Below are 13526 nucleotides of genomic sequence, written 5' to 3'. Positions count from 1 at the left end.
GCCTATGGAGAGCTGCTACTTCATCTTATGCTCTGAAATCTTCCCATTGAAGTGAGTGGAGGTGCAAGGAATGCAGGCTCAAGCGCACAGTGCAGCAAACTGCACTCTGGACCCAGGGCACCAAAATGCTGTCCCCCACTAACTTTTATTTTAGGAGTCTTAGGGACCAAACACTAGGTTATGGGCTTCCCAGAGACTGTCAAAAAATAGTCAGCTTGGCAGCAAGAGACCCCTTAGACCAGTAGCAGTCAGCTTTGTCAGTAATTCTCTATGCTTTTTTCCCTTTATTTTAGATATGAGTTTAAATTCCAGCCTTCTCCCTCCCCAGTTGCCTTCATCATCTGCCTGATCCCATCATGAAAGCATAGCTCTGTGTTTATGATATCACTGTGATGTCACAAATGTTACTGTCAGATGTATGAATCCACAGCAGCAGCAAGTAGAGGAGAAAGCCCTTGTGTAAACAGTCAAACATCCTTGATAGCTATTAATGGGCTACCGAAGTGCTTGGAAACAAGTGAAACAGACATGGCTGTAACTGAATATGTAAGACAGAAATATATTTTATGTTCTGCTCAAAGTCTGCACTGATATTTCAGTTAGCTTTAACCACCATGAAAGTCTCTCTTGCACAGGGGTTCTCAAACTGGGGGTCGGGACCCCTCAGGGGGTCAGGAGGTTACTACATGGGGGGGTCGTGAGCTGTCAATCTCCACCCCAAATTCTGCTTTGCCTCCAGCATTTATAATGGTGTTAAATATATAAAAAAGTATTTTTAATTTATAAGGGGGGGGGTCGCACTCAGAGACTTGCTATGTGAAAGGGGTCATAAGTAAAAAAGTTTGAGAGCCACTGCTCTTGCACATGAGGCTATGGAAGGTGCTTGAGCAGGAAGAGTAGCCTCAGGGTTATGAAGGGTCTGAGCTTTTGCATGTGAAATTGCTGTTGATAGAAGTACACCAAACTAGAGGAGGCTAAGAGTGCACTGTGGAGTGGATCTGGATTAGTTTAGGTGGGGTTCATGGTCTGGGTCTGAGGCTGAATCAGGGTCAGTCCTTGTGTTTGGGATCAGATTCTGTGGTACAGAAATAGCACAAGCTGCTCTTGCAAGATTTTGGCTTCAAAATAATATGCTTTGGAGATTTTCAGTATTCAGGGATGAATATCTTACACGGTTGGCTGTGTCCTAGTCATAATCAGATACCCTTCCAGTGGTGATCCAGTCCAGGTTTGTTGTTTGTTTGTTTTATAGTACACCTAGAGGCCCTAAGTGAGATTAGGTGCCTGTTGTGCTAGATGCTGTACAAACAGCTAGTGAGAACGAGTCCCTTCCCCAATTCACTTACAATTTGGATGGGGGACAAGGACAGCAAGGTGAAGTACTTTGCCCCAGGTGACACAGCAGGTAGTGGGAGATCTGGGAATATAACCCAAGTGTCCTGAGTCCCAGTGCAATGTCCTATTCACTAGACTACATTGCTTCAGATGGCAAGTATCCTTCCCATCTCTCCACCCTGACACGTAAAGGGGTTCAGATCAGAGATGAGATTTGGCCCCTCTCTAAACAAAGTACATGGGGAAATAGTTGATTACGGAGTAAGTCCTCATGCAAAGCTTTGTGACCATGTCAGAATGTAATACCACATGCCAATTTAAAACACCAGGAAAGGCTCTGATGAGGACATTCGCCCAAGAGGGCCGGTATTTACAATGCCATGATACAGTCAGTTCAGTTGAAACTTTTTGCACAGAATCATGCTTTGGTGGCAACCAGAAATAAGGCTAGATGTGGGTCTAATTTGTAACACTTTGTACACAGGGCTCATGAGTACTTTTGGGCTCAATTTACACACACGTGCTCAGGTGTCTCGGAAGTGAACTGATCTATATCCCTGTTTTGATACAGGTTCTACAGCTCTTAGGCATATGTCTGCATCAATGACATTTTCACATGGTGAAACATTGTTTATCACTAGTGATCCCCAATGTATGCCCATTCAAAAAACATGTACAACACTTTATTCACAAGATCAACTGTCAGTATCTTAATCATAAACCTTCTGTCTACCTCTCACAACAAGATGCATAGGAAGTAGCTTGGTTAGTGTAATGCAGTGGTCCCCAAACTTTTGAGGGTCGCACCTCACCTTCCCCCATCCGTGCCTCCTGAGAGCCAGGGCCAGGAGCGGGGCTGCGGCTTGGGGGAGATGGACAGAGATAAGGGGGCCAAGGTTGGAGCCAAGGGTGGGGATGGAGCTGGGAGCAGAGCGGCAGCCACGCCACAGTGAGGGATGGCAGAGTGGAGCCACGCCAATGCTGGGGACAGGGTCAGGCGCAGAGCTGGGGTCATGGCCGGGGTGGAGCCAGAGCAGAGCTGGGGGCAGGACAGGGCTGGGTGGCACTCCCTCCCTGCCCCATGTGGGGTCTGGTCTGGCCTGCCACACCTCGCCCAACCCGAATGTTCCTCCACACACCCCTAGGCACACTCCACAGTTTGGGGACCTCTGGTTTAAAGCATAACAAAAAGCTTTGTGCTCACCTCTGAGTGAAGTGAGGCTCTGAATGTGCAATATACCATGGCTAGGGCGGCCATATTTCCCAAAGAGAAAACGGGACACCCCCAGCCGCTTGCCCGAGGGCCCCCCCCCATGAGGTTCTTGCCCATCGCTGGAACCATACCGCCCCCCCCCCGCTCTGCCTCCACCCCCCTGCAGGGGCCTGGCATCTCCACTCATCCCCCACATGTTCCTCCGCGCCCCACTTTTTGGACAAAAGTGGGCATTTGTCCCATGTGCTCTTGCCAACTGAGCAACTCAGCAAGAGCAACCGGGACAAAAGGCTCCTTTTGAAAAGAAAAAAAAAAAGTTGGGACAGCCAGGACAGGGCTTAAAAAAGTGGCTGTCATGGCCAAAACAGGCCGTATGGTCACCCTAACCATGGCAGGAATGCAATCTCTGCCGGCTAAAGAGGGTGCACAGAACATGCAGCTCTGAGCAGGTTTGCATGCATGGCAAAGTGTGCCTGAGCCTTGTCTGCAGTAGCAGTTGAGCACTGATACAGCAACGCCATTGCTGGCATTGCTGGAATGCAGGTACTCATTTTATTAGTGTAGTTGCCTATTCACCTGTGAAGTGGGAGATGAAAGAGAAGGGAAAACCCATCAGAAAGTGGTTTCTTCTGTTTCACCAGCCATTGCTTAGTTTGTGCCTGTGACTAAAATGACTTGGAAAAATGAGAGCATAGTGTTGTTCACACTGCATAAGTATTAGGATAACTGGATGCAAAAAAGGCTATGATTTTCTGATGGACGGGAGGGATTTTTACCATCTGCAATCGTATTAGAATTGTCCCATTGTATATGCAGTAGAATAGCAACTGTAGTTATAATAACTAGGATCAGAATTACAATCCTCAGTTTTCAGGGTCTGGATTGAGCACCAGGCAGGAATTTCCTCCGTGGTATAATAGTGCATAATTTAGGAACGTTATTTATGCCTTTCTCCCTGACATCTGGCTGGAGAGAGGATACTACCCTAGATGGACCAGCCAAGCTCATAAAATAATTGTTCCCGTTCACGTGTGGCATGGAGCATCCCTCACCCCTCCTCAGTGAGGTGATGAGTGCCCTCACCCCCCACTGAGGTGAATAGGAGCTGGGGGGTTTCAGGACCTCCATAGGATCTGCTCTCTGCTTTGTAATCATGGGCTTCCTCAGTTTCCCTGTAAGACTCATGGTTTGACTCCCAAGACTTCCATACTCTCACAATTACAGTAACCAGTCTTTCCTTGGCCCAGATCAGCCCGCACACAGGAAACTTCGGGGAGGGGACCAGGTTAGATCCTCTGTGTTCTCTGTGTTGGGGCAGGGGTTGTCCTCCAACCCTATGGAAGAAGCAGAGAAGTGAGACCCCCAAGCCCCACAAATCCAGATCTTGGAGATCCACTGAGGCACAGGAGCCCCTGTGTCCCTCTGCCCTCTCTGGCTTCCTGCCAACATGGCTGTGATGGGGCTTTGCTCACAGGGCTTCTCCTGCCAACAGTGGCTCCTGGAAGCCTGGCTTAAGATGGCAGGAAGTTCCCTGCCTGTACCCATCCTGCACCTCACCAGCCCTGAGTCCATATCTCCACAGATGACTCTGAGATCCTATTCCCTCCCTGCGAAGGGTGAGATGCACACATGGGAGCAGGAGGAGGGACCTTCCATGCTTAGATCTTAGGGGGAAAGCCAGGCTCTTCATGCTTCCATTGGGTTGAATCCCAGTTGTTGTCTAGCCATTGACTTCAATAGGGCCCAGTTCTGGCCCTGTGTGGGTGTTGCCCATTTTCATGACTCTCGGGGGTTTTCACTGTCTTTTGAAAGGGTTGAGAACCGATGTGACTTGTTGGCAGCAGCTCTCGTGGTGCCAACAAGGCGTCACCTTCTCCCTGCCTCACAGATGCTCGGACTAAACCCTGACAGAGACACGTAGATACCAGCACGTCAAAGGGGATGATGTCCAGGGACAGAATGAGCTGACAGCTGCCTGATCAACGCCTGCATCAAGTATTCCCTGTGTGTCAGGAATAATATGGCTAGAAATAGACACTGTCATACTGGCATAGGACATACCTAGCCTGCATAGTTTAATGGGGGGGTTTACCACAAGGCAGTTGTTCCCAGAGCCCTGTGAGCATGTGCAGGCTGCATCCAACAAACCCAGAACCACAGAGCTCAGCTAGAACCAATGGTGGTTTTCTCCCTGAATAATATAGTAATAACCCTTTGTGTCTCACTCAGCCCAGCCTGTCTCCTCGACAACGCCCTGCAGTATGGTCCAGTGCTTTGCCCAGCCTCATTTTAGATGTCTCACGCGATGCAGTTTCCTCCATTTCCAGTGGGAGGAGGCCATTCACTACATAATTCATCTCCCTGTTGGAAAAATGTCCTTGATACTCTAGATTCTCTCTTTTAGTTTCTTCCCATCACCCCTAGTGGTACCTGCTGTGTAACCACTGAAACCGTGAATCCCCCCAAGCTTCACTCTGGACCTTCTGGGAAACTGGTTTTGGGTTTTGAGATTGTAACATAAGTTTTAAGTGTATTTGCACAGCTGTCTTAGAAATTCAATTGCTCCCCTTAAAATGCCTGTGAATAGCAGAATGTCCTGTTAAGAAATATAACCAGTGCAGACAGCCTTTTGGAACGCTTTTCAGAACCTTCCAGACTCCATTCTGCAAGGCGCTGAACACCCTCAACCTCAAGGAGGCACTCAGCACCTTGTAGCTGCCATTCACTCTCTGTGTTGATAGGCAAATACCAGAACCTTTCTGTACCTCAGTTTACCCTGTTGTAAAATGAGCTTGATAACACTTCTCACCCCCATCAAAGTGCTCTGAGATTCCCCAGTAATTGCAAAGTATCATATCTTAAGTATAAAAACTTCCCTTTGGACTGAGGAGATTCTCCTTTTGCAGGATGAAAAAGAGTTTGCCATACGACAAAAGAATAAGTCTCAAAGGAATCAGGAAGCAGCAAACAAAATGCTACAGGCAGACAAACAGGTGAGCCAGCACCGTGTGGTTCTTCTCAAAGCAGTTGGCTTTGAACGGCCTGCACAACCCCAGAAACCTCTCTGTGTGCAGACCTCAGGACCGCAGGACCATCAGCTCTGGGAAAGGCAGAGGAAGGAAAACACATGAAAGCAGATTCCAAGGTACAGTTAATCTGACACAAGGTAAAATTAACCATGTGATGCTGCAACCAAAGGTAGCAAAAGAGAAGGTGATGCTCTATGAAAACGAAGTGTATGTTAGAGGTGGGTGAGAGCCCACCGTGTTTACATGAAGAGTTTCAATTTGGGCCCATTCAGCAGACAGGTCCAAGCCTTGGGGTTTGCATCTGAATTCCCCCACAGTTCAGGGAGTGGAATTCCAGACTAAGCCCCATCCCTAGTTCATTTCGTGTATGTAAATCAGCAAGGCACATAGGGCCGGTGCAAGGATGTTTCGCGCCCTAAGCGAAATGTCCATCTTGCCCCCCCCCCCGCCCTGAGCCTCCCCCAGCAGCTCCCCCCCTTGCGGCAGCTCCCCCCCTTGCGGCAGCTCCCCCCCCTCCGCCCTGAGGCGCCCCCCTTGCGGCAGCTCCCCACCCCCCCCTCCTCCCTGAGGCACCCCCCGTCACCTCAGCTCACCCCTGCTACGAGCACGAGCACCCCAAGCATGCCATTGCTACTTCACTTCTTCCGCCTCCCAGGCTTGCGGCACCAATCAGCTTAGGCGCCACCCAGGCTTGCGGCACCAATCAGCTTAGGCGCCACAAGCCTGGGAGGCGGGAGAAGTGAAGCAGCCACGGCGTGCTCGGGGAGGAGGCGGGGCAGGGGTGAGCTGGGGCGGGGAGTTCCCCTGCGTGCCGCCCCCCCCCCCTTACTTGCTGCAGGTGGCCCTCCCCGCGCTCCCCTGCCCCAGCTCCCTCCACCTAAATGCCAGCAGAAACCGGGGCAGCTGAAGATCCGGCCGCCACAGTCGCTGCCCAAGAAAATGGCGCCCCCCAAATCCCAGCACCCTAGGCAACCGCCTAGGTCACCTAAATGGTTGCACTGGCCCTGGAGGCACACTGCTCTACACGTGCTTTGTCAGCGTGTATAGTGCGTGCTGGGTCACGGGAGCCCCAGAGTACAGGGAATGGGTGCAGAGCAGCAGCCTGGGGTTTAGCAAAGAGGCTGCCACATGTGAAGAAGATCCCCAAAGGAGCTCTCTGTGGCTGGGAGGGCTTGAATGGGGTGGGGAGCTGGGACCCTATTTGATTTCAGAGGGGAGATTAGTATGCAAAGGTCTGGGTAATTCAGAAAAGCAGCCAAGTGCTTAGAAACTCATCTGAACTGAATCCATGAACATTTCAGAGGTTCGTTCACAACTAAAGGAATACGCTGTAGCTGGCTAACATTTTACCTTAATACCCACAGCATATTTTTGTTTAGTCTGTGAGGATGGGGCCAGAGAGAGTCCCGTGGGTGCATAAGGTTGTGGGGAAGGTACCCTTTGCACATACAAATGTGGGGTTTGCATACATAAATACACAGACATGGATGTCTGTGCATTTTGTGGGCATGTGAGCGCGTTTTTTGACCATGTGGCCATTAGTATTTAATTGAGGCAGTGTGGCACAGCAGCAGACAGTGTCATGGGCTGGGTGTCAGGAGGCCTGAATTTCTGTCACTGCCACAGACCTTGCAGTGTGATGTAGAGGAAAGAGAGGGCAGATCACATGACCGCTCTGTGCCTCAGTTTCCCCATCTATAAAATGCAAATGTCGAGCCTCATTAGTAAAGCACTTTGGATGAAAAGTTCTATGTAACTACTAAGAATTATTGATGTTATTAATTAAGAATTATTATGATTATTAATAATCACTCTCTCTTCTGAGATTCTCTGTCCCCTGACATTTAAAAAGTCCATCAGTGGCATCCTTCAAGGTGAAATTCAAGACTTTGTTTAAAACATCCTATTTATTTTGTATGTTGTTTGAATATGATGGGTGTGTTTGTTGGAGTTTTCATCAGATTTTATTCCTATGTGGAGATTTAACTGGGCATTTGGACTATTTATTGTAAATTACATTTTTAGTTATTTTTGCTAAGGTCCCAAGTAGGGCCTTTCAGGCATGAGCTGGTTATAAGTTAAAACTTATGGATCAGATTTTCTAAAAAACACAGATGCACCAGTCTTTGAGACAAATGCTCACATAATTCATGCTTAATTTGTGTTTGCAATTACTGCAGCTGCACTTATAAATCAGGTAATTGTGCACACATCACCTTAACTGGCCATTTGTGAACAAATTTACCTGATTTGTGCACACAGTTCTGGTAACTGTGCATGCAAACTAGGTACACAGCTGCATACTTAATGTTTTAAAATCTGTCTCTATTGTTGTTATTAGAGAGAGAAATAAATGGTAGGCAGGTCTCAAATACACATATATAGATTCAGGCCTGCTGGCGGGGAGCGGGGGGAAGCGGGGGGGGGGGGAGGAGAGGGCAATTGCCCAGGGACCCAGGTGATTTAAAAGAGCCCAGAAGCTGCCACTGCTGCTGCGGTAGCTGAGGCTAGCATGGCCAGGGCTTCCACATGCCCGCCTGGCTGAAGAGCGCGCCCAGCAGCGTTGCCAGCAGCTCTCTGGGCACGAGCTAGTGCAAGCGCAGCACCGCCCAAATGTCAGGCGGACCACGTCCGTGTGGGCGCAGCTTGTGCATGTGTGCACCAGCCGCCGCACGTGGTCCAGCTCTGCACCCAGGTGGCAACGCCATGCCAATGCGCAGCGGCAGCCCACTGACTGTTCTGCCCTGGGGCCCAGATTTGCTATCGACGGGGCCTGTATAAATGGATTCATTGTAATCCAGCATAATTCTACTATACATCAAAAGCGATACAGATAAATAGCATATCACAGATTCAAATTTAGTAATATTACAGTATCGGCCAAATTCTGGCTAATGCAGGGTAGTGTGTGACCTTCTTACTTCTGATGGGCACAAATATACCTATCACAAGCAGTATGAAAATTTGCACCTATTCTTGAGACCAACCCTTTGTGCATCTTGATCCCTCATGTGCTCTGTTCTAAGAGTAGCTACAGTTTGCATGGGGGCCGTTCAGAGGGAACAACTCTTGCTTCAGATGGCTGCATATGTATTTGAATATATTCATGTGGCCAATGCCCATTTCCTTGTGACTGTGCCCTTTGATGTCCTGCTCTTCCCGGCCGATCTAGAGTGGTCTGTGCTCTGTGACTTCCTAAAGCTTGTAAACTGAGCTGACAGCCTTCTTCCAACATGCACTGCCTGTCATTTTTCTACTGTGCAGGAATGAGCATCCTGATTGAAAACTTGGCCTTGTATCCATGGCTAATCCACATTTTTGTTGTTCTGTTTCAATCCTATTTGGTTAGCACCCATTCTCGATGTGGCCAGCTCTGCACAGTTCCCATGGACTTCAATGGGAACCACCTCTGACAATCAGGCCCTTAACGCTCATGCAGGAGTTCTCTATTCAGAGATGACCATCTGGTGTCACCAGATGGTCATCTCTGAATAGAGAACTCCTCCATTGATCCACAGAACACGAGCTTCCCTGCCAGTGCCCCTCAACCCTCTGGGTCCGTTGCTAAGGTCAGAGTCCATCTCCATATCATTCAGTACTTGGTTTTGCTGCCAACAAGGTAATGAGTTACTGCCAGTTGTGATGGATTCTGGGTTTTGTGACACAGATTCTGGTTCATTGGGAATTGGACTGAAAGTACTGAGGGCCCAAAGTAGCATTCAGAGAAGTCAATGCAAAGACTCACCTTGGCTTTGATGGCTGTTGGATGGGGTCCCAGTTTCTTTTACATAAGCTATTTTATTTTTATGACACAAACTTTGGTATAATTTTAGAGCTGATTAAAAGATGAGAGGTTTTCACTGAAGTGCTGAAGTCATTTTTGTTTCACGGGTTTCAGTCCGGAACAATTTTGTTTATTGGAAATTTGGGGAGGTGGGGGGGGTCTTTTTTTTTTTACTTAATTTTCTTTAACTTTGGGCTCCCCTCCCTGACCCTTCGTCCCTTGTTTTCTTCCCCACTCTCTTTTTCCCCTTTATTTTGCCACTAAAAAGGGTGAAACAAAGGAGAAAGTAGATCAACCAAACCCAAATTTTGTAAACTATTTTTCCATTTTCCTCTTTGGCTGAATATATTAAACAAATGAAATTTTCTGACTTTAAAAAAAGGCCAGTTTTCAGCTAAAAATGTTTTGGTAGAAAAATGTAAATGATCTCACCCTATTTTATATTGCTGTAACTGGAAGTTGCTAATGACAGACTGATGCATCTGGCATCTGTCTTAATAGAAAAACTGGAGGTGACTGGCAAAGCTACTTCTTTTTTGAAAGTGACTTTCAAAGGAAAACAATGAGTTTCTGTTTTTGTTTTGTTTGGTTTGGTTTGGGATGTGTATATGTGTTTTATGATATGCATAAAGAGGCCTGAAAGAGTTTGGGATTTTTTAAGCAGCTGTTGTGAAGGAAGAGGGTTGCTTGGTTTTTTAATCTTAGAAATATCAGGATGTCAAATCTGATCTCTGTTTTTGCTGGAGATAACTGAGTCTGAGGAGATAACTGGGTCTGTGGATGAGGGGAAAGCAGTGGATGTGCTATTCCTTGACTTTAGCAAAGCTTTTGATACGGTCTCCCACAGTATTCTTGCCAGCAAGTTAAAGAAGTATGGGCTGGATGAATGGACTATAAGGTGGATAGAAAGCTGGTTAGATCGTCGTGCTCAGTGGGTAGTGATCAATGGCTCCATGTCTAGTTGGCAGCCGGTTTCAAGCAGAGTGCCCCAAGGGTTGGTCCTGGGGCCAGTTTTGTTCAATATCTTCATTAATGATCTGGAGGATGGCGTGGACTGCACTCTCAGCAAGTTTGCAGATGACACTAAACTGGGAGGAGTGGTAGATATGATAGAGGGTAGGGATAGGATGCAGAGGGACCTAGATAAATTAGAGGACTGGACCAAAAGAAACCTGATGAGGTTCAACAAGGACAAGTGCAGAGTCCTGCACTTAGGACGGAAGAATCCCATTCACTGTTACAGACTAGAGACCAAATGGCTAGGAAGCAATTCTGCAGAAAAGGACCTAGGGGTTACAGTGGACAAGAAGCTGGATATGAGTCAACAGTGTGCCCTTGTTGCCAAGAAGGCTAATGGCATTTTGGGCTGTATAAGTAGGGGCATTGCCAGCAGATCGAGGAACATGATCATTCCCCTCTATTCAACATTGGTGAGGCCTCATCTGAGTACTGTGTCCAGTTTTGGGCCCCACACTATAAGAAGGATGTGGAAAAATTGGAAAGAGTCCAGCAGAGGGCAACAAAAATGATTAGGGAGCTGGAGCACATGATTTCTGAGGAGAGGCTGAGGGAACTGGGATTGTTTAGTCTGCAGAAGAGAAGAATGAGGGGGGATTTGATAGCTGCTTTCAACTACCTGAAAGGGGGTTCCAAAGAGGATGGATCTAGACTGTTCTCAGTGGTACCTGATGACAGTACAAGAAGTAAGGGTCTCAAGTTGCAGTGGGGGAGGTTTAGGTTGGATATTAGGGAAAAACATTTTCACTCAGAGAGTGGTGAAGCACTGGAATGGGTTACCTAGGGAGGTGGTGGAATCTCCTTCCTTAGAGATTTTTAAGGTCAGTCTTGACAAAGCCCTGACTGGGATGATTTAGTTGGGAATTGGTCCTGCTTTGAGCAGGGGGTTGGACTAGATGACCTCCTGAGGTCCCTTCCACCCCTGATATTCTATGATTCTATGGAGGTTTCTTTGGATGACTCAGATATGTTGGAGTTTTCTCCCATTTAAATGAAGGAGGACAGAGAACTGAATCTTCAACAAAGAGAAATTACTCCCAGGAGTTGAATAGGTGTTAAACACCTTGAGTTTTATTGTTTGCAGTGGTGGTGTAGGCATGTTGGTCCCAGGTTATTAGAGAGACAAGGTGGGTGAGGTAACATCTTTTATTGGACCAACTTCTGTTGGTGAAAGAGACAAGCTTTCCTGTTACACAGAGCTCTTCTTCAGGTCTGGGAAGGATACTCAGAGTGTCACAGATGAATACAAGGTGAAACAGATAGTTTAGCATAAGCAGTTAACACATCAAAGGGACCATTCAAGGTGAAATGGCCAGTTAATACCCTTCCAGTTATAGGACAAAAAAGGGGTTACAGGTTGTTGTAATAAACCATAAATCCAGTATCTCTATTAAGATGATGATTTTTAGTGTCTAGCGAAGTTATAAATTTAAGCTCCCAGGCTAGTCTTTTGAAAGTGTTGTGCAGGTTTCACTTGAGGATGAGGACTGAGAGGTCAGATCTAGAGTGGTCGTGTTGTGAAAATTGTTCACCCACGGGTGATATGGTGTTTTTGTCTTTTTATCATTTTTCTGTGAGTTCATTCTTGAACCAGCCACTTCACCTCGAATGGTCCCCTAGAATATGTATTAAATACTTCTGCTAAACAATCTGTTCCACTTTGTATTTAGCTGTAACACTCTCAGGACCTTCCCCAGACCTGAAGAAAAGCTCTGTGTAGCTCGAAAGCTTGTGTCTCTTACCAACAGAAGTTGGTCCAGTAAAAGATATTACCTAACCCACCTTGTCTTACCTTGAGTTTTAAAATCACTTCCCTCCCACACACCCCACTTAATCATGTTTTACTTGTTTGGCTTCTCTGATGTTACAAACCTAGACACAGATCCTGCGAAGGCCTACTCACATGCGTAACCAGTGCTTAATTTGTAATGAAAGAGGTGCCAGGGCTCAAGCAATTTTTTTTACATTCATAACTGATGTAGCAAGCCCAGAGATGCTAGGGCTATGAATTGCCAAGCCTAGAGGTGCCAGGGCTCAACCCTGGAAAGCCCTGGCACAAATTTAAGCACTGAGCTTTACATACAGTGCTGTAAGTTAAGCAAAGCATATATGTGGATCATTACAGGACAGGTGCTCTCCTGGATCTCCAGTCAGCCAACAGGGCCTTTCAAGTAAAACAGAGTAGACAAGGCTGAATTTCCAATGTAAAATACAAATAGCCAGGAAAGAAATATATGTGGCCTTCTTCATACCTCAAAAGAAGCAATATAGGACATAAACCCAATTTTTATTTTCCTTTCCAGATCACCTTTCAGACTCGTTTCCCATTTTGTATTAAAGTGGCAATGCACTCATCTAAAAGAAGAGAAATGCATAGGGTGGGACCTAGGCCACTCAGCTTTGCATACATTTTAATTTCAGATAACTAATCATTTAAATACTATTTTTGTTCTTAGCTAGAATAAAAACATCCTAGAGTAAATTGCATGCTGAGAAACCAAGAGCTCTTTCTCCCTATTATCAAAGTCACTAGGCAATTTCTGACAGGCCCAGCGGAGAATTCCTCCAGCAGTAGTATCTCGCTCAATATTTAAGGCACTGAGCAATGCAGCTCTCTCAGCCTGTGGATGTTTCTGCTTTGCTTGGGTAAATGTTTGATTTTAGCGACATGAAAGCAATGAGAGCTGAGCTGTGAATGTTAATTCAATGGAGATAAACAGCATGGCTGAGTGATGCATGGGAGGAACTGTTAATGCTACAGGAATGTGCTAATCATCTTCTCGGGGGAAAAAATATTCCTTGGGACCAGGGCCGGCTCCAGGGGTTTTGCCGCCCCAAGCAGCCAAAAGAAAAAAGGAAAAAAAAAGCCGCAATCGCGATCTGCGGCAATTCAGCAGGAGGTCCTTTGCTCTGAGCGGGAGCGAGGGACCCTCCGCCGAATTGCCGCTGAATACCTGGATGTGCCACCCCTCTCTGAAGTGGCCGCTCCAAGCACCTGCTTGCTAAGCTGGTGCCTGGAGCTGGCCCTGCTTGGGACCACTATTAAAGAGAAATAAGGGATGGAAAAGGAAAGGAGATACTCCTAAAGATGTAGTCCCCTGACCCTTCCTCTCTTGCTGCTCTGACCGTCCCCTCAAATCCCTGTCTC

The 13526-nt window shown here is 47.1% G+C and overlaps 1 protein-coding gene across 2 annotated transcripts in view; it reads left to right on the top strand.

Moving 5' to 3' along the window:
• The first annotated feature begins 391 nt into the window (after window positions 1-391).
• NISCH (nischarin) overlaps window positions 392-13526 on the top strand; it is a 95130-nt gene continuing 81995 nt past the window's right edge. Inside the window, exons 1-2 of one of the 2 annotated variants that reach the window (XM_045023356.1) lie at window positions 392-546; window positions 5455-5541. In XM_045023356.1, the coding sequence (XP_044879291.1) occupies window positions 415-546; window positions 5455-5541 (219 nt within the window). In that variant the 5' untranslated portion in view covers window positions 392-414. The remainder of the gene's footprint in view (window positions 547-5454; window positions 5542-13526) is intronic. The other variant, XM_045023357.1, reaches the window with a different exon arrangement.

This window comes from Mauremys mutica, chromosome 7 (assembly GCF_020497125.1).
Source record: "Mauremys mutica isolate MM-2020 ecotype Southern chromosome 7, ASM2049712v1, whole genome shotgun sequence".
In the NCBI taxonomy this organism is placed as follows: Eukaryota; Metazoa; Chordata; order Testudines; family Geoemydidae; genus Mauremys; species Mauremys mutica.
Note: the sequence above shows the minus strand (reverse complement) of the source record. Positions and strands in the feature narration are given on the sequence as shown.